Source organism: Oncorhynchus tshawytscha, linkage group LG02 (genome assembly GCF_018296145.1).
Source record: "Oncorhynchus tshawytscha isolate Ot180627B linkage group LG02, Otsh_v2.0, whole genome shotgun sequence".
NCBI lineage: Eukaryota > Metazoa > Chordata > Actinopteri > Salmoniformes > Salmonidae > Oncorhynchus > Oncorhynchus tshawytscha.
Genome location: NC_056430.1, coordinates 51,720,443 through 51,744,651, shown reverse-complemented (window position 1 = coordinate 51,744,651; position 24,209 = coordinate 51,720,443). Strand labels below are relative to the sequence as shown.

Here is a 24,209-nt window from a genome sequence, read left to right as displayed (position 1 = left end):
TGCCTTTCAGGTTATGTCGATATGGGACTCGTTTTACTGTGGATATACATACTTTTGTACCTGTTTCCTTCAGCATCTTCACAAGGTCCTTTGCTGTTGTTCTGGGATTGATTTGCACTTTTCGCACCAAGTACGTTCATCTCTAGGAGACAGAACGCGTCTCCTCCCTGAGCAGTATGATGGCTGTGTAGTCCCATGGTGTTTATACTTGCGTACTATTGTTTGTATAGATGAACATGGTACCTTCAGGCATTTGGAAATTGCTCCCAAGGATGAACCAGACTTGTGGAGGTCTACAATTCTTTTTCTGAGGTCTTGGCTGATTTCTTTTGATTTTCCCATGATGTCAAGCAAAGAGGCACTGCGTTTGAAGTTAGGCCTTGAAATACATCCACAGGTACACCTCCAATTGACTCAAATGAGGTCAATTAGCCTATCAGAAGCTTCTAATGCCATGACATCATTTTCTGGAATTTTCAACTTAGTGTATGTAAACTTCTGACCCACTGGAATTGTGATACAGTGAAATAATCAGTCTGTAAACAATTGTTGGAAAAATGCACAAAGTAGATGTCCTAACCGACTTGCCAAAACTATAGTTTGTTCACAAATTTCTTGTTGAGTGGTTGAAAAACGAGTTTTAATGACTCCAACCTAAGTGTATGTAAACTTCCGACTTCAACTGACCCCTTGACTTCTGCCACTCTTTATGTTACAGCCGTATTCTAAAATTGATTAAATAAAACATTTTCCTCAGCAATGTACACACAATACCTCATAATGACAAAGTGAAAACAGGTTTTTGAATTTGTATTTTTTTTTAAATAACGGATACCTTATTTACATGAGTATTCAGACCATTTGCTATGAGACTCGAAATTGAGCTCAGGTGCATCCTGTTTCCATTGATCATCCTTCAGATGTTTCTACAACGTGACTGGAGTCCACCTGTGGTAAATTCAATTGATTGGACATGATTTGGAAAGGTACACACCTATCTAAATAAGGTCCCACAGTTGACAGGTCATGTCAGAGCAAAAACCAAACCATGAAGTCGAAGGAATTATCCATAGAGCTTCTACAGCATTGAAGGTCCCCAAGAACAAAGTGGCCTCAATCATTCTTAAATGGAAGAAGCTTTGAACCACCAAGACTCTTCCTAGAGCTGGCCGCATGGCCAAACTGAGCAATCGGGGGAGAAGGGCCTTTGTGAGGGAGGTGACCAAAACTCGATGGTCACTGACAGAGCTCTATAGTTCCTCTGAGGATATGAGAGAAGCGTCTAGAAGGACAAACATCTCTGCAGCACTCCACCAATCGGGCCATTATTGTAGAGTGGCCAGACAGAAGCCACTCCTCAGTAAAAGGCACATGACAGCCCACTTGGAGTTTGCCATAAGGCACCTAAAGACTCTCAGACCATGAGAAACAAGGTTATCTGGTCTGATGAAACCAAGATTGAACTCTTTAGCCTGAATGCCAAGCATCACTTTTGGAGGAAACCTGGCACCATCCCTACTATGAAGCATTGTGGTGGCAGTATCATGCTGTGGGGAGGTTTTTCAGTGGCAGGGACTGGGAGAATAGTCAGAATCGAGGCAAAGATGAATGTAGGAATGTACAGTGATCCCTGATGAAATCCTGCTCCCGAGCACTCAGGACCTCACTGTGGGGGAAGGTTCACCTTCCAACAGGACAACGACCCTAAGCACACAGCAAAGACAACGCAGGAATGGCTTCAGGACAAGTTTCTGATTGTCCTTAAGTGGCCCAGCCTGAGCCTGGGCTTGAACCTAATCCAACATTTCTGGAGAGACCTGAAAATAGCTGTACAGCAATGCTCCCCATCCAACCTGACAGAGCTTGAGAGGATCTGCAGTGAAGAATGGAAGGAAACTCCCCAAATACAGGTGGGCCAAGCTTGTAGCGTCATAGACATGAAGACTCGATTCTGGAATCGCTGCCAAAGGTGCTTCAACAAAGTAAAGGGTCTGAATACTTATGTAAATGTGATATTTCCGTTTTTTATTTTAAATAAATAAATTAGCCTATTTTTGCTTTGTCATTATGGGGTATTGTTTGTTTGATAAGAAAATAATTATGTACTGGGCCATACGCACTAGCATCTAGGACCTGTTTCAAATGGTCACTTTTATGCTCAACATAAACACTTCAAATGCGCACATGCTCCAGAATGGGAATAACATCCTTTCTATTTGATTCAGCTAAGTTCAGTTATATTGTTTTTAATATACATTAATCAAATCAATCAAAAGTATTTATAAAGCCCTTTTTACATCAGCCAATGTCACAAAGTGCTCTTCAAAAACCCAGCTTAAAACCCCAAACAACAAGCAATTCAGATGTAGAAGCACGGTGGCTAAGAAAAACTCCCTAGAAAGGCAGAAACCTAGGAAGAAACCTAGAGAGGAACAAGAGTCTGAGTAGTGTCCAGTCCTTTTCTGGCTGTGCCGGGTTGAGATTATAACAGTGCATGGCCAAGATGTTCAATCGTTCATAGATGACCAGCAGGGTCAAATAATAATAGGTGCCGTAGAGAGAGAGAGTCGATAACAGCAGGTTCGGGACAAGGTAGCATGTCCGGTGAACAGGTCAGGGTTCCATAGCCGCATGCAGAACAGTTAAAACTGGAGCAGCAGCACGACCAGGTGGACTAGGGGCAGCAAGGAGTCATCAGGCCAGGTAGTCCTGGGGCATGGTCCCAGGGCTCAGGTCCTCCGGGAGGGAGAGAGAATTAGAGGGAGCATACTTAAATTCACACAGGATACCGGATAAGACAGGAGAAATACTCCAGATATAAGACTGACCCTAGCCCCCGACACAAACTATTGCAGCATAAATACTGGAGGCTGAGACAGGAGGGGTCAGGAGACACTGTGACCCTGTCCGACAAAACCCCTGGACAGGGCCAACCAGGCAGTATATAACCCCACCCACTTTGTTTAATGACATGCCCCCACACCACCAGAGGGATATCTTCAAACACCAACTTACCCTGAGATAAGGCAGGGTATAGCCCACAAAGATTTCCCCCACGGCATGAACCTGAGGGGGGCACCAAACCCGGACAGGAAGATCACGTCAGTGATTCAACCCACTCAAGTGATGCACCCCTCCTAGGGATGGGATGGAAGAGCACCAGTGACTCAGCCCCCATAATAGGGTTAGAGGCAGAGAATCCCGGTGGAGAGAGGGGAACCGGCCAGGCGGAGACAGCAAGGGTGGTTCGTCGCTCCAGTGCCTTTCTGGTTACCTTCACACCCCTCGGCCAAATCGGAGAGATGGTTAGCAGCAAGCCCATGTAATGTTTTGTAGGTTAGCAGTAAAACTTTGAAATCAGCCCTTGCCTTAACAGGAAGGCAGTGTAGAGGCTAGCACTGGAGCAATATGATCTAATTTTTTGGTTCTTGTCAAGATTCTAGCAGCCGTGTTTAGAGCTAACTGAAGTTGATTTACTGCTTTATCCAGGTAGCCAGAAAGTAGAGAATTCCAGTAGTCTAGTCTAGAAGTGACAAAAGCATGGATTAATTTATCTGAATCATTTTTGGACAGAACGTTTCTGATTTTTTTGCAATGTTAAGAAGATGGGAATAAAGCTGTCCTTGAAATAGTCTTGATATGTTTGTCAAAAGAGAGATCAGGAACTCCGAGGTCCTTCACAGTTTTATTTGAGACGACTGTACAACCATCGAGATTAATTGTCAGATCCAACAGAAGTTCTCTTTTTTCTTGGGACGTAGAACCAACATCTCTGTTTTGTCCGAGTTTAAAGTTAAACATTTGCCGCCATCCACTTCCTTATGTCAGAAACGCAGGCTTCCAGGAAGGGCAATTTTGGAGCTTCACCATGTTTCATTGAAATGTACAGCTGTGTATCATCCGCATAGGAATGAAAGTTAACATTATGTTTCTGAATGACATCAACAAGAGGTAAAATATATGGTGAAACCAATAATGGTGCTAAATCGGAGGCTTGAGGAACACTGAAACATACAGTTGATTTGTCAGAGGACAAACCATCTACAGAGACAAACTGATATCTTTCCGACAGATAAGATCTAAACCAGGCCAGAACCTGTCCTTGTAGACCAATTTGGGTTTCCAATCTCTCCAAAAGAATGTGGTGTCAAAAGCAGCATTAAGGTCTAGGAGCATGAGGACAGATGCAGAGCCTTGGTCTGACGCTATTAAAAGGTAATTTACCACCTTCACGAGTGTCGTCTCAGTGCTATGATGGGGTCTAAAACCAGACTGAAGCGTTTCGTATAAATTGTTTGTCTTCATATAGGCAGTGAGTTGCTGTGCAACAGCTTTTCAAAGGTTTTTGAGAGGAAAGGGAGATTCGATAATTTTTCATTTTCTTGGGTGAAGTTTTGGCTTTTTCAAGAGAGGCTTTATTACTGTCACTTTTAGTGAGTTTGGTACACATCCGGTGGATAGGGAACCATTTATTATGTTCAACATAGGAGGGCCAAGCACAGGAAGCCGCTCTTTCAGTAGTTTTGTTGGAATAGGGTCCAGTATGCAGCTTGAAGGTTTAGAGGCCATTACTATTTTCATGAATGTGTCAAGCGATATAGGATTTAAAAACTTGAGTGTCTCCCTTGATTCTAGGTCCTGGCAGTGTTGTGCAGACTCAGGACAACTGAGCGTTGGAGAAATACGCAGATTTTAAAAAGGAGTCCGGTAAAATAATGGCACAGGACTTATAAGCATATCTTTTCAGCTAAATGAACAAGCCTATGGCATTGAGCATTGCCAGATAACATACAGTAGACCAACTCATATTCTGTTCTTATAAAATAAATTGTTATTCATATCATAATGTCTCTTTAGACCTGAATAAATAAATAATGGATTTATTGTGATGGTGTATATTAAATAGATTTATTCAACTTTTTAAATGTAGATGTTCTAAAGGTGCACATCGGTGGCTTGAATGCAGCTTGTATGGGTGGAGGCCTGTAGATACTTAAATTGTTTGTTAATTAACAGGCTATTACCGTGATGCCGCCACAGCCCTAGATGGAGCCAGTCAAGATGCTCTCAATGGTGCAGCTGTAGAACTTTTTGAGGATCTGAGGGCCCATGACAAGTCTTTTCGGCCTCCTGAGGGGGAAGAGGCATTGTCGTACTTTCTTCACAACTGTGTTGGTGTTTGTGGACCATGATAAGTCCTTAGTGATGTGGACACCGAGGAACTTGAAGCTCGCGACCTGCTCCACTACAGCCTTCAATGTAGATGGAGGCGTGCTCGGCCCTCCGTTTCCTGTAGTCCACTATCAGCTCCTTTGTCTTGCTGACGTTGAGGGAGAGATTGTTGTCCTGGCACTACACTGCCAGCTCACTGACCTCATCCCTATAGGCTGTCTCATTGTCAGTGATCAGGACAACCCTCATCAGCAAACTTAATGATGGTGTTGGAGTCTTGCGTGACCATGCAGTCGTGGGTGAACAGGGAGTACAGGAGTGGATTAAGCACGCAATCCTAAGGGGCCCCCGTGTTTAGAGTCAGTGTGGCGGATGTGTTGTTGCCTAACCTCACCACCTGGGGGCCCTGTCAGGAAGTCCAGGATCCAGTTGCAGAGGGAAGGTGTTCAGTCCCAGGGTCCTGAGCTGCTTGGAGGGCAGTATGGTGTTGAATGCTGTTATTACAGAATGGGAGAGGTTTAAAATGTCAGTGAAGACACTTGCCAGCTGGTCAACGCATGCTCTGAGTACGCATCCTGGTAATCCGTCTGGCCCTGCTGCCTTGTGAATAGTAACCTGTTTAAAGGTCTTTCTCACATCGGCTACGGAGAGCGAGATCACACAGTTGTCCGGAACAGCTGGTGTTCTCATGCATGGTTGCTTGCCTCAAAGCGAGCATAGAAGAAATATAGCTTTTCTGGTAGGCTCGCATCACTGGGCAGCTCGCAGCTGGGTTTTCTTTTGTAATCTGTGATAGTTTGCAAACCCTGCCATATCCGACGAGCATCAGAGCCTACGTATTAGGATTAGGTCTTAGTCATGTATTGATTTGTATGTACATACGGTCACTGTGGGGACGACGTTGTCAATGCACTTATTAATGAAGTCGGTGACTGATTTAGTAATGTTATCAGATGAATCCGGAACATGTTCCAGTCTGTGCTATCGAAATGGTTCTGTAGCCTAACATTCGCTTCATCGGGCCACTTCCATATTGAGCGCGTCACTGGTACTTTCTGTTAAAGTTTTTGGTAGACCTTACTGTGAAATGCTTACTTACAAGCTCTTAACCAACAATGCAGTTTTACGAAAATATAGTTAAGAACTGAGGTTAATGATCACTGTTCTGATGTCCAGGAGATGTTTTTGGTCATAGGAAATTATGGTACAAATATTATGTCCAAAAAAAGTTAAGATCAGCATAAAGAAAGCACACAAAATAGCAGAATTGGTCAGCTATCCACTGCAGCACCATCTTATCATATTTAATATCCAGTAGCGCACGCACACAATCACACTCACTGTCGCTCTCGCTCTATCTTGCTCTCGCTTTCTTGGCATAGCACACACACACACAGCACGGCATAACATTACACACAGACAGACAGGCAGACAGGCAGACAGACAGACAGACAAATGAAAAAGACTGTTTTCCAATTTAGTGAATTCTGGTTCATAATTTTAGTTAGTTTGTGACTATTTGGTCCCCTGTGTGATGTCACAGGCTTGTCTAAGTGTATTGGTAGTGATTAGTCGTTGTTAATGTGAATGTTCTATGCCAGGTGTATAGATGGCTAACTTGAGCTTGAGTATTGATTGATTGCTGAAGGGAAAAAGGCAAACGGGACTGCAACTGGGCCATATCTGATTGTCGCATAGTGGGCCCAAAGCCGAAGGACTGGGTACTTTTTATCTCATCTGCAGAGAAAGGTTTCCATTGGATAGGTACTGCAAGTCTTGGATAAATTAATGTGCCTGTCTCATAAAGAACAACAGGCTACTTTGAAAGTTGGGGTGTCAAATTGAATTCAAATGCTGTATGACTACAGTGAAGTTTAATGAAACATTATATTACGTAAGACAAGTATCTTTTACAAAACTTTGGACGATTAATGAATGGGATAGTAATTGCAGTTGTTTGTTACTGTGTCACATTCTCTTACCTGCATTCCCCAAAAATTATGAAAATGCCATCTTAGTTCTGGTTACAGGGCAATTGAAAACATCCTCACAGAATTCAAGCTCTTGGTAAAGGAGGCATTTGAAATCAAGTAAAATTGAAATCTACTACCTACTACCCATAAATGGCCTACTACCCATACATGGCAGTGATTGCATCGGGAATAATATACGTTCATATAGAACATTTGAAACAAAACCAAGCCATTCTATATGCAGTAAAGCTGTGCTGGCATAAGTTTTTCTCTTCTTCCTTGTAACACCAACACATCTTTTGTCTTTTATTTATAAGTAGACTGATCCCGCCACTAAATCAACTGGATCTACTAAGAAATCTGAAGAGCAAGTCGGGACTGTCATTCAGGTCTGAAACAAAATCTGAATTCATCATTCATGGAAAATATAGTGTGCTACTATATCTATAAAAAATATAGCATCAATACTACTATATCATATTTGACAGATTATTGACAATATAATGGTGTGTGTGTGTGTGTGTGTGTGTGTGTGTGTGTGTGTGTGTGTGTGTGTGTGTGTGTGTGTGTCTTTTGTGTTTCCTGACCAAACAGGAAGGAACCCCAACCGGAGGCCTCCCCAAGGTTAGTATCAAAACATAATTTTACAACGAGGTCAAAATAATCTATTTCACTCATCTCCAACCCAAATTTCTGGTCAGTTCCAAAGTTGACACTGAACCTGAAGACTGTTCAAAACAGTCACCAACGTTGAGAGTACCAGCCATGTCACTAAGGTGACCAATACTCGACCAAACAAGTCCTACTGTTTCTAGTGTATCACATATTGACTATTTCACGGTTTTATATGGTCAGGTGCAGCAAAGAATAACATAAGAAAGCATCAGCTGGCCCAGAATAGAGCAGCACACCTTGCCCTTCACTGTACTTAGTGGGTTCATATCAACACTATACAAATTTAACGCAACGCACAATGTTACAGTGCGTTCACACCTCTTGACTTTTTCCACATTTTGTTGTGTTACAGCTTGAATTGAAAATGGATTAAAATGTGTTTTTTTGTCACACACATTACCCCATAATGTCAAAGTGGAATTATGTTTTTCAAAGCAAAACATTAACAAATGAATAAAAATGTAAAGCTGCAATGTCTTGAGTCAATAAGTATTCAACACCCTTGTTTTGGCAAGCCTAAATAAGTTCAGGAGTAAAAATGTGCTTAACAAGTCACATAATAAGTTGCACTGACTCACGCTGTGTGCGATAATAGTGATTAACATGATTTTTGAATGACTTTCGCATCTCTGTACCCCACACAAACAACTATCGGTGAGGTCCATCAGTCGAGCAGTGAATTTCCAACACAGATTCAACCTCAAAGACCAGGGAGATTTTCCAATGCCTCGCAAAGAAGGGCACTTATTGGTAGTAAAAATTTAAAAAGCGGACATTTGAATATCCCTTTGAGCATGGTGAAGTTATTAATTACAGTCGTGGCCAAATGTTTTGAGAATGACACATATGAATTCCCATAAAGTTTTCTGCTTCAGTGTCTTTAGATATTTTTGTCAGGTGTTACTATGGAATACTGAAGTATAATTACAAGCATTTCATAAGTGTCAAAGGCTTTTATTGACAATTTCATGAGGTTGATGCAAAGAGTCAATATTTGCAGTGTTGACCCTTCTTTTTCAAGACCTCTGCAATCTGCTGATGGCAGCCCATTCTTGCATAATCAATGTTTGGAGTTTGTCTTAATTTGTGGGTTTTTGTTTGTCCACCCGCCTCTTGAGGATTGACCACAGGTTCTCAATGGGATTAAGGTCTGGGCCACTTAGTTATCACTTTTAGTTTGACTTTTGCCTTATAGCAAGGTGCTCCATTATGCTGGAAAAGGCATTGTTCGTCACCAAACTGTTCCTGGATGGTTGGGAGAAGTTGCTCTCAGAGGATGTGTTGGTACCCATCTTTATTCATGGCTGTGTTCTTAGGCAAAATTGTGAGTGAGCCCACTCCCTTGACTGAGAAGCAACCCCACACATGAATGGTCTCAGGATGCTTTACTGTTGGCATGACACAGGACTTATGGTAGCACTCACCTTGTCTTCTCCGGACAAGCCCTTTTCCGGATGCCCCAAACAATCGGAAAGGGGATTCATCAGAGAAAATGACTTTACCCCAGTCCTCAGAAGTCCAATCCCAGTACCTTTTGCAGAATATCAGTCTGTCCCTGATGTTTTTCCTGGAGAGAAGTGGCTTCTTTTCTACCCTTCTTGACACCAGGCCATCCTCCAAAAGTCTTTGCCTCACTGTGCGTGCAGATGCACTCACACCTGCCTGCTGCCATTCTTGAGCAAGCTCTGTACTGGTGGTGCCCCGATCCCGCAGCTGAATCGACTTTAGGAGACAGTCCTGGCGCTTGCTGGACTTTCTTGGGCGACCTGAAGCCTTCTTCTCAACAGTTGAACCGCTCTCCTTGAAGTTCTTGATGATCCGATAAATGGTTGATTTAGGTGCAATCTTACTGGCAGCAATATCCTTGTCTGTGAAGCCCCCTTTTTGTGCAAAGCAATGATGACGGCAGGTTTCCTTGCTTGACAGAGGAAGAACAATGATTCCAAGCACCACCCTCCTTTTGAAGCTTCCAGTCTGTTATTCGAACTCAATCAGTATGACAGAGTGATCTCCAGCCTGTCCTCGTCAACACTCACACCTGTGTTAACAAGAGAATCACTGACATGATATCAGCTGGTCCTTTTGTGGTAGGGCTGAAATGCAGTGGAAATGTTTTTGGGGATTCAGTTCGTTTGCATGGCAAAGAGGGACTTTGCAATTCATCTGATCACTCGTTATAACATTCTGGAGTATATGCAAATGTCCATCATACAAACTGAGGCAGCAGACTTTGTGAAAATTTATATTTGTGTCATTCTCAACTTTTGGCCACGACTGTACACTTTGGATGGCGTATCAATACACAGAGTCACTACAAAGATACAGGAGTCCTTAACTCAGTTGCCAGAGAGGAAGGAAACTTTTTGTCATGAATACAAAGTGTTATGTTTGCAACAAATCCAATACAACACATTACTGAGTACCACTCATATTTCCAAGCATAGTGGTTGCTTTATCATGTTATCGGTATGCTTGTAATCGTTAAGGACAGGCACATTTTTCAGGATGAATAGAAACGTAATAGAGCCAAGCACAGGCAAATTCCTAAAGGAAAACCTGGTAAAGTCTGCTTTCCATGAGACAATGGGAGATGTATTGACCTTTCAGCAGGACAATGACCTAAAACACAAGGCCAAATCTACACTGGAGTTACTTAAGAAGAATGTTGGCCGTGTTACAGTTTTGACTTAAATCTACTTTGAAATCTATTGCAAGACCTGAAAATGGTTGTCTAGCAATGATCAACAACCATTTTGACAGAACTTGAAGAATGTTCACAATCCAGGTGTGGAAAACTCTTAGAAATGTACCCAGAAAGATTCACAGCTGTAATCACTTCTAAAAGTGCTTCTACAAAGTATTGACTCAGGGGTGTGAATACTTATGTAAATTAGATATTTCTGTATTTAATTTTCAATATATGTGCAAAAATGTTTTTGGAGATGGGAGAATGTTTTTTATCAATGTAATCCATTTGGAATTCAGGCTGTAACACAACAAAATGTGGAATAAGTCAAGGGGTATGAACATTTTCTGATTATTTTTTATATAGAGACATGGTCACATGGAACTCCCATCTCATTTTACAATCTGCAAAATGAGCTTTAAAAAACAAATAAAACAGTACCACATGACCCACACGTCCCCCCGCTCTGACCTAATTAACTTGTTTGTATATACAGTGCACCCCTTAACTTTTAACCACATTTTCTTACATTACATCCTATTCTAAAATTGATTTTTATATTTTTTTGCCCTTCTCAATCTGCACACAATACCCCATAATGACAAAGCGAAAACATGTTTAGACATTTTTGCAAATGTATTGCAAAGAAAAAACAGAAATAGCTTATTTGAATATGTTTTCAGACCCTTTGCTATGAGACTTGAAATTGAGCTCAGGTGCATCCTGTTTCCATTGAACATGGTTGATGTTTCTACAACTTGCACACACCTGTCTATATAATGTCCCACAGTTGACTGTGCATGTCAGAGCAAAACCCAAGCCATGAGGTCGAAGGAAGAGCTCCGAGATGGGATTGTGTCAAGGCACAGATTTGGGGAAGGCTACCAAAAGAATTCTGCAGCATTGGAGATCCCCAAAAACACAGTGGCCTCCATCATTCATAAATAGAAGAAGTTTGGAACCACCAAGACCCTTCCTAGAGCTGGCCGCCTGGCCAAACTGAGCAATCGGGGAGAAGGGCCTTGGTCAGGGAGGTGACCAAGAATGCGATGGTCACTGACAGAGCTCCAGAGGTCCTCTGAGGAGATGGGAGAACCTTCCAGAAGGACAACCATCTTTGCAGCACTTCACCAATTAGGCCTTTTATGGTAGAGTGGCCAGACGGAAGCCTCTCCTCAGTAGAAGGCACAAGAAAGCCTGCTTGTAGTTTGCCATAAGGCACCTAAAGGACTCTCAGACCATCAGAAACAAGGTTCTCTGGTCAGCTGAAACCAAGATTGAACTCTTTGGCCTGAATACCAAGCGTCACATCTGGAGGAAATCTGGCACCATCCCTATGGAGAAGCATGGTTGTGGCAGCATCATGCTGTGGGGATGTTTTTCAGCGACAGGGACGGGGAGAATAGTCAGGTTTGAGGAAATGATGAACAGGGTCAAAGTACAGAGAGATCCTTGATATAAAACCTGCTTCAGAGTGCTCAGGACCTCCAGATTGTGGCAAAGGTTCACCTTCCAACAGGAAAACAACCTTAAGAACACAGCCAAGTCGATGCAGGAGTGGTTTCGGGACAAGTCTCTGAATGTCCTTGAGTTGCCCAGCCAGAGCCTGGACTTGAACCTGATCTAACATCTCTGGAGAGACCTAAAAATAGCTGTGCAGCGACACTCCCCATCCAACCTGACAGAGTTTGAGAGGATCTGCAGAGAAGAATGGGAGAAACTCCCATACTCAAGAAGACTTGAGGCTGTAATCGCTGCCACAGGTGCTTCAACAAAGGGACTGAATACTTATGTAAATGTGATATATATACAGTGCCTTGCGAAAGTATTCGGCTCCCTTGAACTTTGCGACCTTTTGCCACATTTCAGGCTTCAAACATAAAGATATAAAACTGTATTTTTTTGTGAAGAATCAACAACAAGTGGGACACAATCATGAAGTGGAACGACATTTATTGGAGGTTGGATGGAGAGCATTTGTGAACAGCAGTTTTCAGTTCTTTCCACAGATTCTCGATTGGATTCAGGTCTGGACTTTGACTTGGCCATTCTAACAGCTGGATATGTTTATTTTTTAACCATTCCATTGTAGATTTTGCTTTATGTTTTGGATCATTGTCTTGTTGGAAGACAAATCTCCGTCCCAGTCTCAGGTCTTTTGCAGACTCCATCAGGTTTTCTTCCAGAATGGTCCTGTATTTGGCTCCATCCATCTTCCCATCAATTTTAACCATCTTCCCTGTCCCTGCTGAAGAAAAGCAGGCCCAAACCATGATGCTGCCACCACCATGTTTGACAGTGGGTATGGTGTGTTCAGGGTGATGAGCTGTGTTGCTTTTACGCCAAACATAACGTTTTGCATTGTTGCCAAAAAGTTACATTTTGGTTTCATCTGACCAGAGCACCTTCTTCCACATGTTTGGTGTCTCTCCCAGGTGGCTTGTGGCAAACTTTAAACGACACTTTTTATGGATATCTTTAAGAAATGGCTTTCTTCTTGCCACTCTTCCATAAAGGCCAGATTTGTGCAATATACGACTGATTGTTGTCCTATGGACAGAGTCTCCCACCTCAGCTGTAGATCTCTGCAGTTCATCCAGAGTGATCATGGGCCTCTTGGCTGCATCTCTGATCAGTCTTCTCCTTGTATGAGCTGAAAGTTTAGAGGGACGGCCAGGTCTTGGTAGATTTGCAGTGGTCTGATACTCCTTCCATTTCAATATTATCGCTTGCACAGTGCTCCTTGGGATGTTTAAAGCTTGGGAAATCTTTTTGTATCCAAATCCGGCTTTAAACTTCTGCACAACAGTATCTCGGACCTGCCTGGTGTGTTCCTTGTTCTTCATGATGCTCTCTGCGCTTTTAACGGACCTCTGAGACTATCACAGTGCAGGTGCATTTATACGGAGACTTGATTACACACAGGTGGATTGTATTTATCATCATTAGTCATTTAGGTCAACATTGGATCATTCAGAGATCCTCACTGAACTTCTGGAGAGAGTTTGCTGCACTGAAAGTAAAGGGGCTGAATAATTTTGCACGCCCAACTTTTCAGTTTTTGATTTGTTAAAAAAGTTTGAAATATCCAATAAATGTCGTTCCACTTCATGATTGTGTCCCACTCGTTGTTGATTCTTCATGTTTGAAGCCTGAAATGTGGCAAAAGGTCGCAAAGTTCAAGGGGGCCGAATACTTTCACAAGGCACTGTACATACATACAGTATTTTGTTTTTGTTTTATATATTTGTGATAATTTCAAAACCTGCTCTTGCTTTGTCATTATGTGGTATTGTGTGTAGATTGATGAGGGGAAAATAAACAATTTAATACATTTTAGAATAATGCTGTTACATAGCAAAATATAGAAAAAGTCAAGGTCTGAATACTTTCCGGCTGCATTGTAGATGTTGAAATGTATATATGCAGAATGGTATGATGATGATGTGTGATATAGATATGTATGCTGATATGTACGCTACCGTTCAAAAGTTTGGGGTCACTTAGAAATGTTGTTTTTGAAAGAAAAGCACATTTTTTAGGCGTACAGAGGCCCATTATCAACAACCATCACTCCTGTGTTCCAATGGCACATTGTGTTAACTACTCCAAGTTTATAATTTTAAAAGGCTAATTGATCATTACAAAACCATTTTGCAATTATGTTAGCATACCTGAAAACTGTTGTACTGATAAAAAAAAACAATAAAACTGGCCTTCTTTAGACTAGTTGAGTATCTGGAGCATCAGCATTTGTGGGTTCGATTACAGGCTCAAAATGGCCAGAAACAAAGTACTTTCTTCTGAAACTCGTCAGTCAATTTTTGTTCTGAGAAATGAAAGCTATTCCATGCGAGAAATTGCCAAGAAACTGAACATCTCGTACAACGCTGTGTACTTCTCCCTTCACAGAAGAGCGCAAACTGGCTTTAACCAGAATAGAAAGAGGTTTGGGAGGACAAATACATTTGAGTGTCTAGTTTGAGAAACAGACGCCTCACAAGTCCTCAACTGGCAGCTTCATTAAATAGTACCCGTAAAACACCAGTCTCAACATCAATAGCGAAGAGGCGACTCAGGGATGCTGGCCATCTAAATCTTTTATTTTGGCCAGTCTGAGATATGGATTTTTCTTTGTAACTCAGCCTAGAAGACCAGCATCCCGGAGTCGCCTCTTCACTGTTGATGTTGAGACTGGTGTTTTGGGGGCACTATTTAATGAAGCTTCCAGTTGAGGACTTGTGAGGAGTCTGTTTCTCACTCAATATTATTATTTTTCACGACTCATTCAGGACAATCCGTTACCATGGTAGCATCCACATTAACCTAGAAGTGTAATCTGAAACACAGCCAAGACAAACAGCAAATGCATCCAACATGTTTGTAGAGTCACAAGCTTGATGTCATCATTGGGTGCAAGGAATGTGGGACCAAATGCTAAAGTTTTGACTACTTTTAATACACATACAGTGCATTCGGAAAGTATTCAGACCCCTTGACTATTTCCACATTTTGTTACATTACAGCCTTATTCTAAAATGAATTAAATTGTTTGTTTTTTCCTCATTCATCTCCACACAATACCCCGTAATGACAAAGTGAAAACAGGTTTCAGACGTATTAGTCTTATTTGTATGTAGCTCTGTCCTTGAGCTGTTTTTGTCTATCAATGATTTGTATTATGTTATGTTTTGTATGTTGTGTGGACCCCAGGAAGACTAGCTGCTGCATAAGCAACAGCTAATGGGGATCCTAATAAATAAACAAACAAACTTCTTTGCATTCAAGGATTGCGTCCCAAATGGCACCCTATTCCCTATATAGTGCACTACTTAGAAATTCACAACATAGGGAATAGGGTGCTATTTGGAGCACAAACAAGGACACAACAACACAGAGAGCCTGTGGGCTACCTACTGACACTTCTTCTTTTTTTTTTTTACCCATCCAATTTCTGACTAATGCTGCATGACGGCGTGGCGTCAATGACAACGTTATTTATGAGCGTGGCACAATGTTGTGCTCTGATCTTGTCCTCTCATGAACTCGTGGCCAGGCTCATAAGTAGTGCACATACTTACTCAGGAGATTGAGTCATACGGTCACCAATATGTTGAGCTTGTGAGTGTGAAAAGGCCTGGGTAAGGTGTTTGTGTTTTAGACAAGTCCTATAAAATGAAATTTATTGAAAAGCATATTTTAACTGATTACTTACTGCCAAGTAATTAGAGTAACTTGTGAGGCGTCTGTTGTGATACTCCGACAATATTCAGTTGGGGCTGAATGAATGCAATACCAAAACATTGTACAGCTAGTAAACCACTAAATTTTGCAACATCAATAGCATCTGATTACCATAACTGCAAGTTGGTAAATAAAGATCTGCATGAATACACAGAACAACACTGACTTGTATTGATTGAGTGGCGATCACATGACATCTCCTCTCAACGTCTCTTGATCCCTTGACCCCTCCAGTCAGAAGGTCAGCCTGAAGGAGCGTGTTTTCTCCAGTCCCCGGAGCTCAGGGACCAAAGGGAAAGGTTCACCCCAGGGCACCAGTGGACAAGGCAGCCAGGGTCAAGGCCAACCCGTTCACAGGTCCCCCAGCGCCGACAACAGCAATGAAGACAGCCCCAACAAAGTGCCCAAGAGCTGGAGTTTCGGAGAACGCAGCCGGGCACGTCAAGCCTTCCGCATGAAGGGCGCCGCCTCGCGCCAAAACTCGGAAGGTAGGAGTATCTTTACACAGTGTGTTTCTGTGGTACTTGATATGTTGAGTTCCGTCTAGCTTTTGAATGATGTGTTGTTCTTTGTGGCTTTAGTGTTGCAATGGCATCCAAGCGGCCATCTTGGAAATGAGTTTGTTGTGTGGTGTGATGTGCTGTGCTGTGAGTGTTCAAATTGCATGTTGTGTTATGTGCTGTATCTATTGTGGCCCTGTTCTTTCCCGGGTGTCACACTTTTTTGTCTATTATCTGTGGTATCTTTGTTACCTTTCTGTTTGGTTCATTTGAAACAGACTTGGAACAGTACAATTAGAGAAAGACATAGTGTTGTGATTATGTTCTGCTGATGTCGTTGATGTTTTAAAGTTAGGTGACAGAGACAAGTTATAACAATGGTCATAATGCCACTTAATGCTATCATAAGGATTTGGTTGGCTACATTACTCTGACTATAGCAGGTTATAACAAACCTTTGAACTGATGATGACAGTGTAATAACATCTGTCCTCTATATAGCTCTATAAAACAGTTTCATGACGAACTCATGAGTTCCCATTACATGTCTTATAACAATCCTAGTGGTAGTATATTATGAGCATTGTCACCACCCCTTAAAATATTTAGATGTTCAAGTCTTAAAGTGGTTAAGTGTTACTGTTAATTAAGCATAGATATGAATCATGAATTAAACAGCATGGCAGCATATGTTTGCCCTACACGAGGCAGTTCTGTTAAATATGTCCGGTCTGTTTTATGTGTCTGTGTTCATGCAATTGTTGCTCTTGATGGCGTTTTTCTCTGTACGTTGACAGAATCATTTGATGCACGCTAGGCAAAACACAATCCTCATCGATTCCTTTTCGTTTCTCTATTTGACGGTGTGCTAAAGTGCTGATTGAGATGCAGGATGAAGAATTCAGACAGAAGAGCTCACCAGGTCAGGCAAACAGAGATGCTTGTTTCAACATCCACGATCAACACACCGTTAAGCAATATATAAAAGGATTTATTACCTCATGTACAGATATCATGTTTTGTTTTTGGTTTGGTGTGCATTTTGGGCTGATTTCCCAGACACAGAAGCCCAGTCTCTGACTAAAAAGCATGCTCAATGAAGAATCTCCATTTTTAAAGTGTCTTCCAGTCCAGGATTAGGCTTGATCTGTGTCTGAGAACCCAGCCCGTGTTTGGAATTAGTTTTTTTTATTTGTTCCATTTGGCAAACAGCTGTAAAGACGTTAGAATATAGTACAGGATAACGTCTATTTTTATTTGCTGGCAATGGCATCACCTTCCTGTTGTCTGTTTGATTTACTTTGTTTTTGAATATGATAACATCATCATGTACTGCATCATCATGTACTACATAAACCATGTACTGTCAATACTAATCACCAGAACTCATGTGAGTAATCAGATTTAGACATATTTTTCTCATTTCCTGTCCAAATTCTCCCAAAGTGTCTAAAATGTATTGTGTAGCTCAGTGGTTCCCAAACTGTTTTTATTGTCCTGTACCCCTTCAAACATTCAACCTCCTGCTGCGTACCTCCTCTAGCACCAGGGTCAGCGCACTCTCAAATGTTGTTTTTTGCCATCATTGTAAGCCTGCCACACACACACTATACGATACCTTTATTAAACATAAGAATGAGTGTGTGAGTTTTTGTCACAACCCGGCTCGTGAGAAGTGACAACGAGCTCTTATAAGACCAGAGCACAAATAATAATCAATAATTGTGCTCTTTATTTAACCATCTTACATAAAAAACCTTATTTGTTAATTGAAAATTGTGAATAACTCACCACAGGTTAATGAAAAGGGTGTGCTGGAAAGGATGCACATAACTTTGCATTGTTGGGTTGTATTGGAGAGAGTCTGTCTTAAAACATTTTTCACACAGTCTGTGCCTGTATTTAGTTTTCATGCTAGTGAGGGCCGAGAATCCACTCTCACATAGGTACGTGGTTGCAAAGGGCATCGGTGTCTTAACAGCGCGATTTGCCAAGGATTTGCCTGTACTCTGAGCGCAGCCCTGTCCAGAAATCTGGCAATTTTCACAGAACAGCTTGTTGCAATTTTGATGAGGCTCTCTTGTTCAGATATCGGTAAGTGGACTGGAGGCAGGGCATGAAAGGGATAACAAATCCAGTTGTTTGTGTCATCCGTTTCAGGAAAGTACCTATGTAATTGCGCACCCAACTCACTCAGGTGCTTCGCTATATCACATTTGACATTGTCCGTAAGCTTGAGCTCATTTGCACACAAAATTATGTAAACAATGATGTAAACATCTGTGTGTTGTCCTTGTTAGTGCAGACAGAGAAGAGCTCCAACTTCTTAATCATAGCCTCAATTTTGTCCCGCACATTGAATATAGTTGCGGAGAACCCTGTAATCCTAGATTCAGATCATTCAGGCAAGAAAAAATATCACCCAGATAGGCCAGTCGTGTGAGAAACTCATCATCATGCAAGTGGTCAGACAAGTGAAAATTATGGTCAGTAAAGAAAACGTGTCAGTACTTTGCCCCTTGATAACCAGCACACTTCTGTATGTTGTAAAAGCATTACATGGTCGCTGCCCATATCATTGCAGAGTGCAGAAAATACAGAGTTTAGGGGCCTTGCTTTAACAAAGTTAACCATTTCACTGTAGTGTCAAACTTATTTCAAGCTGTCAGGCATTCCCTTGGCAGCAGGAGCCTCTCGGCGGATGCTGCAGTGTACCCAAGTGGCATCAGGAGCAACTGCTTGCACACACGTTACCACTCCACTATGTCTCCTTGTCATATCTTTTGCGCCATCAGTACAGATGCCAACACATCTTGACCACCAAAGTCCATTTGATGTCACAAAGCTGTCCAATATCCTCTCCTGTTGTCCTGGTTTCCAGTGGTTTGCAGAAGAGGATGTCTTCCTTAATTAACCCCCCATAAACATAAAGGACATATACCAGGAGCTGTGCCAGGCCCGCCAAGTCTGTTGACTCATCCAGCTGTAACGCATATAATTCACTGGCTTATATGCAAGGCAGTAATTGTTTCAAAACATCTCCTGCCATGTCCCTGATGCGTCGTGAAACAGTGTTGTTTGATGAAGATATTGTCTGTATAGTTTTTTTGGCCTTTTCCCCCAGCAGTTTCCCAGCCATATCCATGGCAGCAGGAAGAATGAAGTCCTCCACAATAGCATGGGGCTTGCCTGTCTGTAATGGGTGCGTACTGACGGCAGAGAAGTCAAACGCAGGAGAGCAAAAACTGTGTTTCCAACGGCGCAGTTTAATAATAAAAACCCACCGGAAACCAGAACAATCAATACATGGGTACAAAACCCGACGCACACCAGACATAATGTGCACAAGCACTACAATAAACAATACCGGACAAGGACATGGGGGGGAACAGAGGTTTTAAATGCACAACCTGTAATTGATGGAATTGAAACCAGGTGTGTGGGAAGATAAGACAAGACAAAACAAATGGAAAATGAAAGGTGGATCGGCGATGGCTAGAAGGCCGGTGACATCGACCGCCGAACGTCGCCCGAACAAGAAGAGGGACCGACTTCGGAGGAAGTCGTGACAGTGTCCTAGCCACTCTTTAGCTCACCATATAAGACTCTTCCAGTCCCTTCTTATTAGTGGTATCTGTTGGATTTATACATGTCTTACTACTCGAAATTTGTCTTAATTCTCACTCAAAAAACTCCTGTGGCTTCGTTTTTCAAATTGGCATGTTTTGTTTCTAAATATCTGCGCAAGAGTGAAGGTTTCATCGAGTTGTGAGATAGTACTTTTACACATATAACACACTGTGCCTGAGGAAAGGCTCTACTTCCAATATAAGTGAACCCCAGAACAATGTAGTTGTTCAGTGCTTTCCCGGGTAAGGGGGCAGTAGCTCTTTGGTGGCACCAGATTCACAACTTTCAGTGTCCATGCTAGCTGGGCTAACAACATACAGTGGGGCAAAAAAGTGTTTAGTCAGCCACCAATTGTGCAAGTTCTCCCACTTAAAAAGATGAGAGAGGCCTGTAATTTTCATCAAAGGTACACTTCAACTGACAGACAAAATTAATAAAAAAATCCAGAAAATCGCATTGTAGGATTTTTAATGAATTTATTTGCAAATTATGGTGGAAAATAAGTATTTGGTCACCTACAAACAAGCAAGATTTCTGTCTCTCACAGACCTGTAACTTCTTCTTTAAGAGGCTCCTCTGTCCTCCACTCATTACCTGTATTAATGGCACCTGTTTGAACTTATTATCAGTATAAAAGACACCTGTCCACAACCTCAAACAGTCACACTCCAAACTCCACTATGGCCAAGACCAAAGAGCTGTCAAAGGAAACTTGTAGACCTGCACCAGGCTGGGAAAACTGAATCTGCAATAGGTAAGCAGCTTGATTTGTAGAAATTAACTGTGGGAGCAATTATTAGGAAATAGAAGACATACAAGACCACTGATAATCTCTCTCGATCTGGGGCTACACGCAAGATCTCACACAGTGGGGTCAAAATGATCACAAGAACGGTGAGTAAAAATCCTAGAACCACACGGGGGGGGCCTAGTGAATGACCTGCAGGGAGCTGGGACCAAAGCAATCAAGCCTACCATCAGTAACACACTACGCCGCCAGGGCCTCAAATCCTGCAGTGCCAGACGTGTCCCCCTGCTTAAGCCAGTACATATCCAGGCCCATCTGAAGTTTGCTAGAGAGCATTTGGATGATCCAGAAGAAGATTGGGAGAATGTCATATGGTCAGATGAAACCAAAATAGAACTTTTTGTTAAAAACTCAACTCGTCGTGTTTGGAGGACAAAGAATGCTGAGTTGCATCCAAAGAACACCATACCTACTGTGAAGCATGGGGGTGGAAACATCATGCTTTGGGGCTGTTTTTCTGCTAAGAGACCAGGACGACTGATCCGTGTAAAGGAAAGAATGAATGGGGCCATGTATCGTGAGATTTTGAGTGAAAACCTCCTTCCATCAGCAAGGGCATTGAAGATGAAACGTGGCTGGGTCTTTCAGCATGACAATGATCCCAAACACACTGCCCGGGCAATGAAGGAGTGGCTTCGTAAGAAGCATTTCAAGGTCCTAGGGTGGCCTAGCCAGTCTCCAGATCTCAACCCCATAGAAAATCTTTGGAGGGAGTTGAAAGTCCGTGTTTCCCAGCAACAGCCCCAAAACATCACTGCTCTAGAGGAGATCTTCATGGAAGAATGGGCCAAAATAGCAGCAACAGTGTGTGAAAACCTTGTGAAGACTTTTGACCTCTGTCATTGCCAACAAAGGGTATATAACAAACCTGTTAAGGCTATGCACAATACTGCCACCTTTGGAGGAATTGCGTGCCCATAGTAAACAGAAAAGAAATCTGTCCAAAATTGCTTATATATGCATATAATAATTATTATTGAATAGAAAACACTTTAAAGCTTCTAAAACCATTCGAATTATGTCTGTATGTAAAGCAGAACTCACAGGGCAGCCATTCTCCAAAACTATCTCCCCCATCAGGAAAGTTGGGCCAACTTTGACGTAATCGCCCCCACCCTTCCCAACCAGCTACGGATCTGGGAACAGTTTCTATGTCTTCGGCGAGATGTCTTCTTTCAATAGGGCGTTTCATTGTGAAAATCGCGCGGGCTTTCACCCTTTGGCGGGCAAGAACCTTGGTGTCACGTGAAAACACATGCACTCTCATGCGCGCGTTGCGCCTAGAGTGGCCTTTGTTCCAGGAATCACTACACGATGCCAGTTTGTCTGTTCGAGTTGAGAATTGTTTTGCACGTTTAGAACATCCTAAAGCTTGATTCTGCACTTAGTTTTACCAGTTTAGTCGACATATATGTAATTTTGAAGTTTTGATGCGCAACCCCTCGAATTTTGGCTGCATTTCAGCCGGAATTTGATAACACAAAGACACAGACTTGAAAACCAAACGCTGTTTTTGGTAAGTATGACTCCTTCCACGACTTATGATCGAAGACCATCAAAGGTAAGGGAATATTTATGTGGTAATTTTGTGTTTCTGTTGACTCCAACATAGCGGAGAAATATTGCTAATGTCTGAGCGCCGTCTCAGATTATTGAAAAATAAACGATTTCTCTAACGTTAAAAAGAAATGTGACAAAGCGATTGCAATAAGAAGGAGAGTATCTTTCTAACTATATGTAGAACATGTATATTTAGTCAAAGTTTATGATGTGTATTGCTGTTATCTGGCGTTTTCTGGGGGAGTTATCATAATTTCTCCGGACATTTTAGTAGCATTTTTTTAACATGGCGTCAATGTAAACAGTGATTTATGGATATAAATTGCAGATTATTGACAAAAACATAAATGTACTGTGTAACATGTCCTATTACTGTCATCTGATGATTTTCAAAAGGTTAGTGAATTATTTTTCTTTTAATCCTGCGTTTGTGATTGCATCTTTTGTTCGACAAAATGGCTATTTAAATTAGCCGTGTCTTTGGTGGTGGTTTGACATAAATATGTGCTATGTTTTCGCCGTAAAACATTTTAGAAATCTGACTTGCTGGGTAGATGAACAAGGTGTTTATCTTTCATTTGAGCTATCGGACTTGTTAATGTGTGGAGGTGAAATATTTCTAAGAATATTTCTGCATTCTGTGCGCCACTGTTTCAGTTGAGCGGGGTGGTGTGGTACCCCTTGGGGAAACTGTACTGTCAACAGGATATATATATAACAAAGTATTGAGATAAACTTTTGTTATTGACCAAATACTTATTTTCCACCATAATTTGCAAAGAAATTCATTAAAAATCCTACAATGTGATTTTCTGGATTGTTTTTTTCTCATTTTGTCTGTCATAGTTGAAGTGTACCTATGATGAAAATTACAGGCCTCTCTCATCTTTTTAAGTGGGAGAACTTGCACAATTGGTGGCTGACTAAATACTTTTTTGCCCCACTGTTTGTAGAATTACTGATGCCAGCATTGGATGTGCTCATGGAAGCAGAACAACTTGTGTCGTCGACAGGCGCAGGTGTATTACTGCTGGTAGTAGCAGTACTACCAGTAGAGCTGGTATGTCTCTATGGACTCGGGCCTTACTTTTTTTTACCCATTTATCAATTTCCGAGCAAAAGGAATGAGCAGCAGCTATGTTTGGCTACATACGGACCGTTAGTGGATTTCCCGCGAGACAGTAACGGTTAATTTGATTGGATGTTAATTATTTGACTAGGCTACCTGTATTTGACATTGTTGTTATTTCGGCTGAAAACTAGATGGTTTAATTTTATTTTTGGCAGTGAAACAAGGCTACTCAGGCGAGAGAAAAAAACTCACCCAAGTGTATAGCCCCGTTGGAAAATATAAATGGACTGTTTGAAAATGTGAATATTTTATTTTTATTTTTAAGTTTTTTGTTTTAAAAAAGAAAATAATTGTGAATCACATTTTTACTTGGTGTACCCCTGATGTACCCCTGGGGGGTTAGGGAATACCTGGTGTAGCTCAATAAAGTTACTTTATTTGTGCCCTGGTCCTATAAGAGCTCTTTGTCATTTCTCACGAGCCGGGTTGTGATAAAAACTCACACTCATTCTTCTGTTTAATAAAGGTATCGTATATTGTGTGTGGCAGGCTTACAATGATGGCAAAAAACAACATTTAAGAGTGCGCTGACCTTGGTGCTAGAGGAGGTACGCAGCTGGAGGTTGAATGTTTGAAGGGTTATGGGACTATAAAAGTTTGGGAACCATTGAGTTACACAATACATTTTAGACACTGGGAGGATTTGGACATGAAATGAGAGAAATCTGCCTAAATCCGATTTCTCACATATGTTCTGGTGATCAACCAGATCAAAATAATGCTAAATGATGCTTAAAACAATTTTCTAAAGTTATTATATGGAGTTAAATTAGTGCCAAAAACCGAGTGTGCATGTAATCAGTGTTGTGCACATATCAGTCTCACATTG

At 41.7% G+C, this 24,209-nt stretch overlaps 1 protein-coding gene across 4 annotated transcripts in view; it reads left to right on the top strand.

Moving 5' to 3' along the window:
• Positions 1 to 24,209, top strand: part of LOC112267294 (potassium voltage-gated channel subfamily KQT member 2-like) — a 149,415-nt gene that overhangs the window by 109,291 nt on the left and 15,915 nt on the right. Inside the window, exons 9-12 of one of the 4 annotated variants that reach the window (XM_024445576.2) lie at positions 7,466 to 7,534; positions 7,740 to 7,769; positions 15,985 to 16,238; positions 17,125 to 17,172. In XM_024445576.2, the coding sequence (XP_024301344.2) occupies positions 7,466 to 7,534; positions 7,740 to 7,769; positions 15,985 to 16,238; positions 17,125 to 17,172 (401 nt within the window). Of the gene's footprint in view, positions 1 to 7,462; positions 7,535 to 7,739; positions 7,770 to 15,984; positions 16,239 to 17,124; positions 17,173 to 24,209 lie in introns of all 4 variants that reach the window. The other 3 variants (XM_024445567.2, XM_042300700.1, XM_024445585.2) reach the window with 3 other exon arrangements.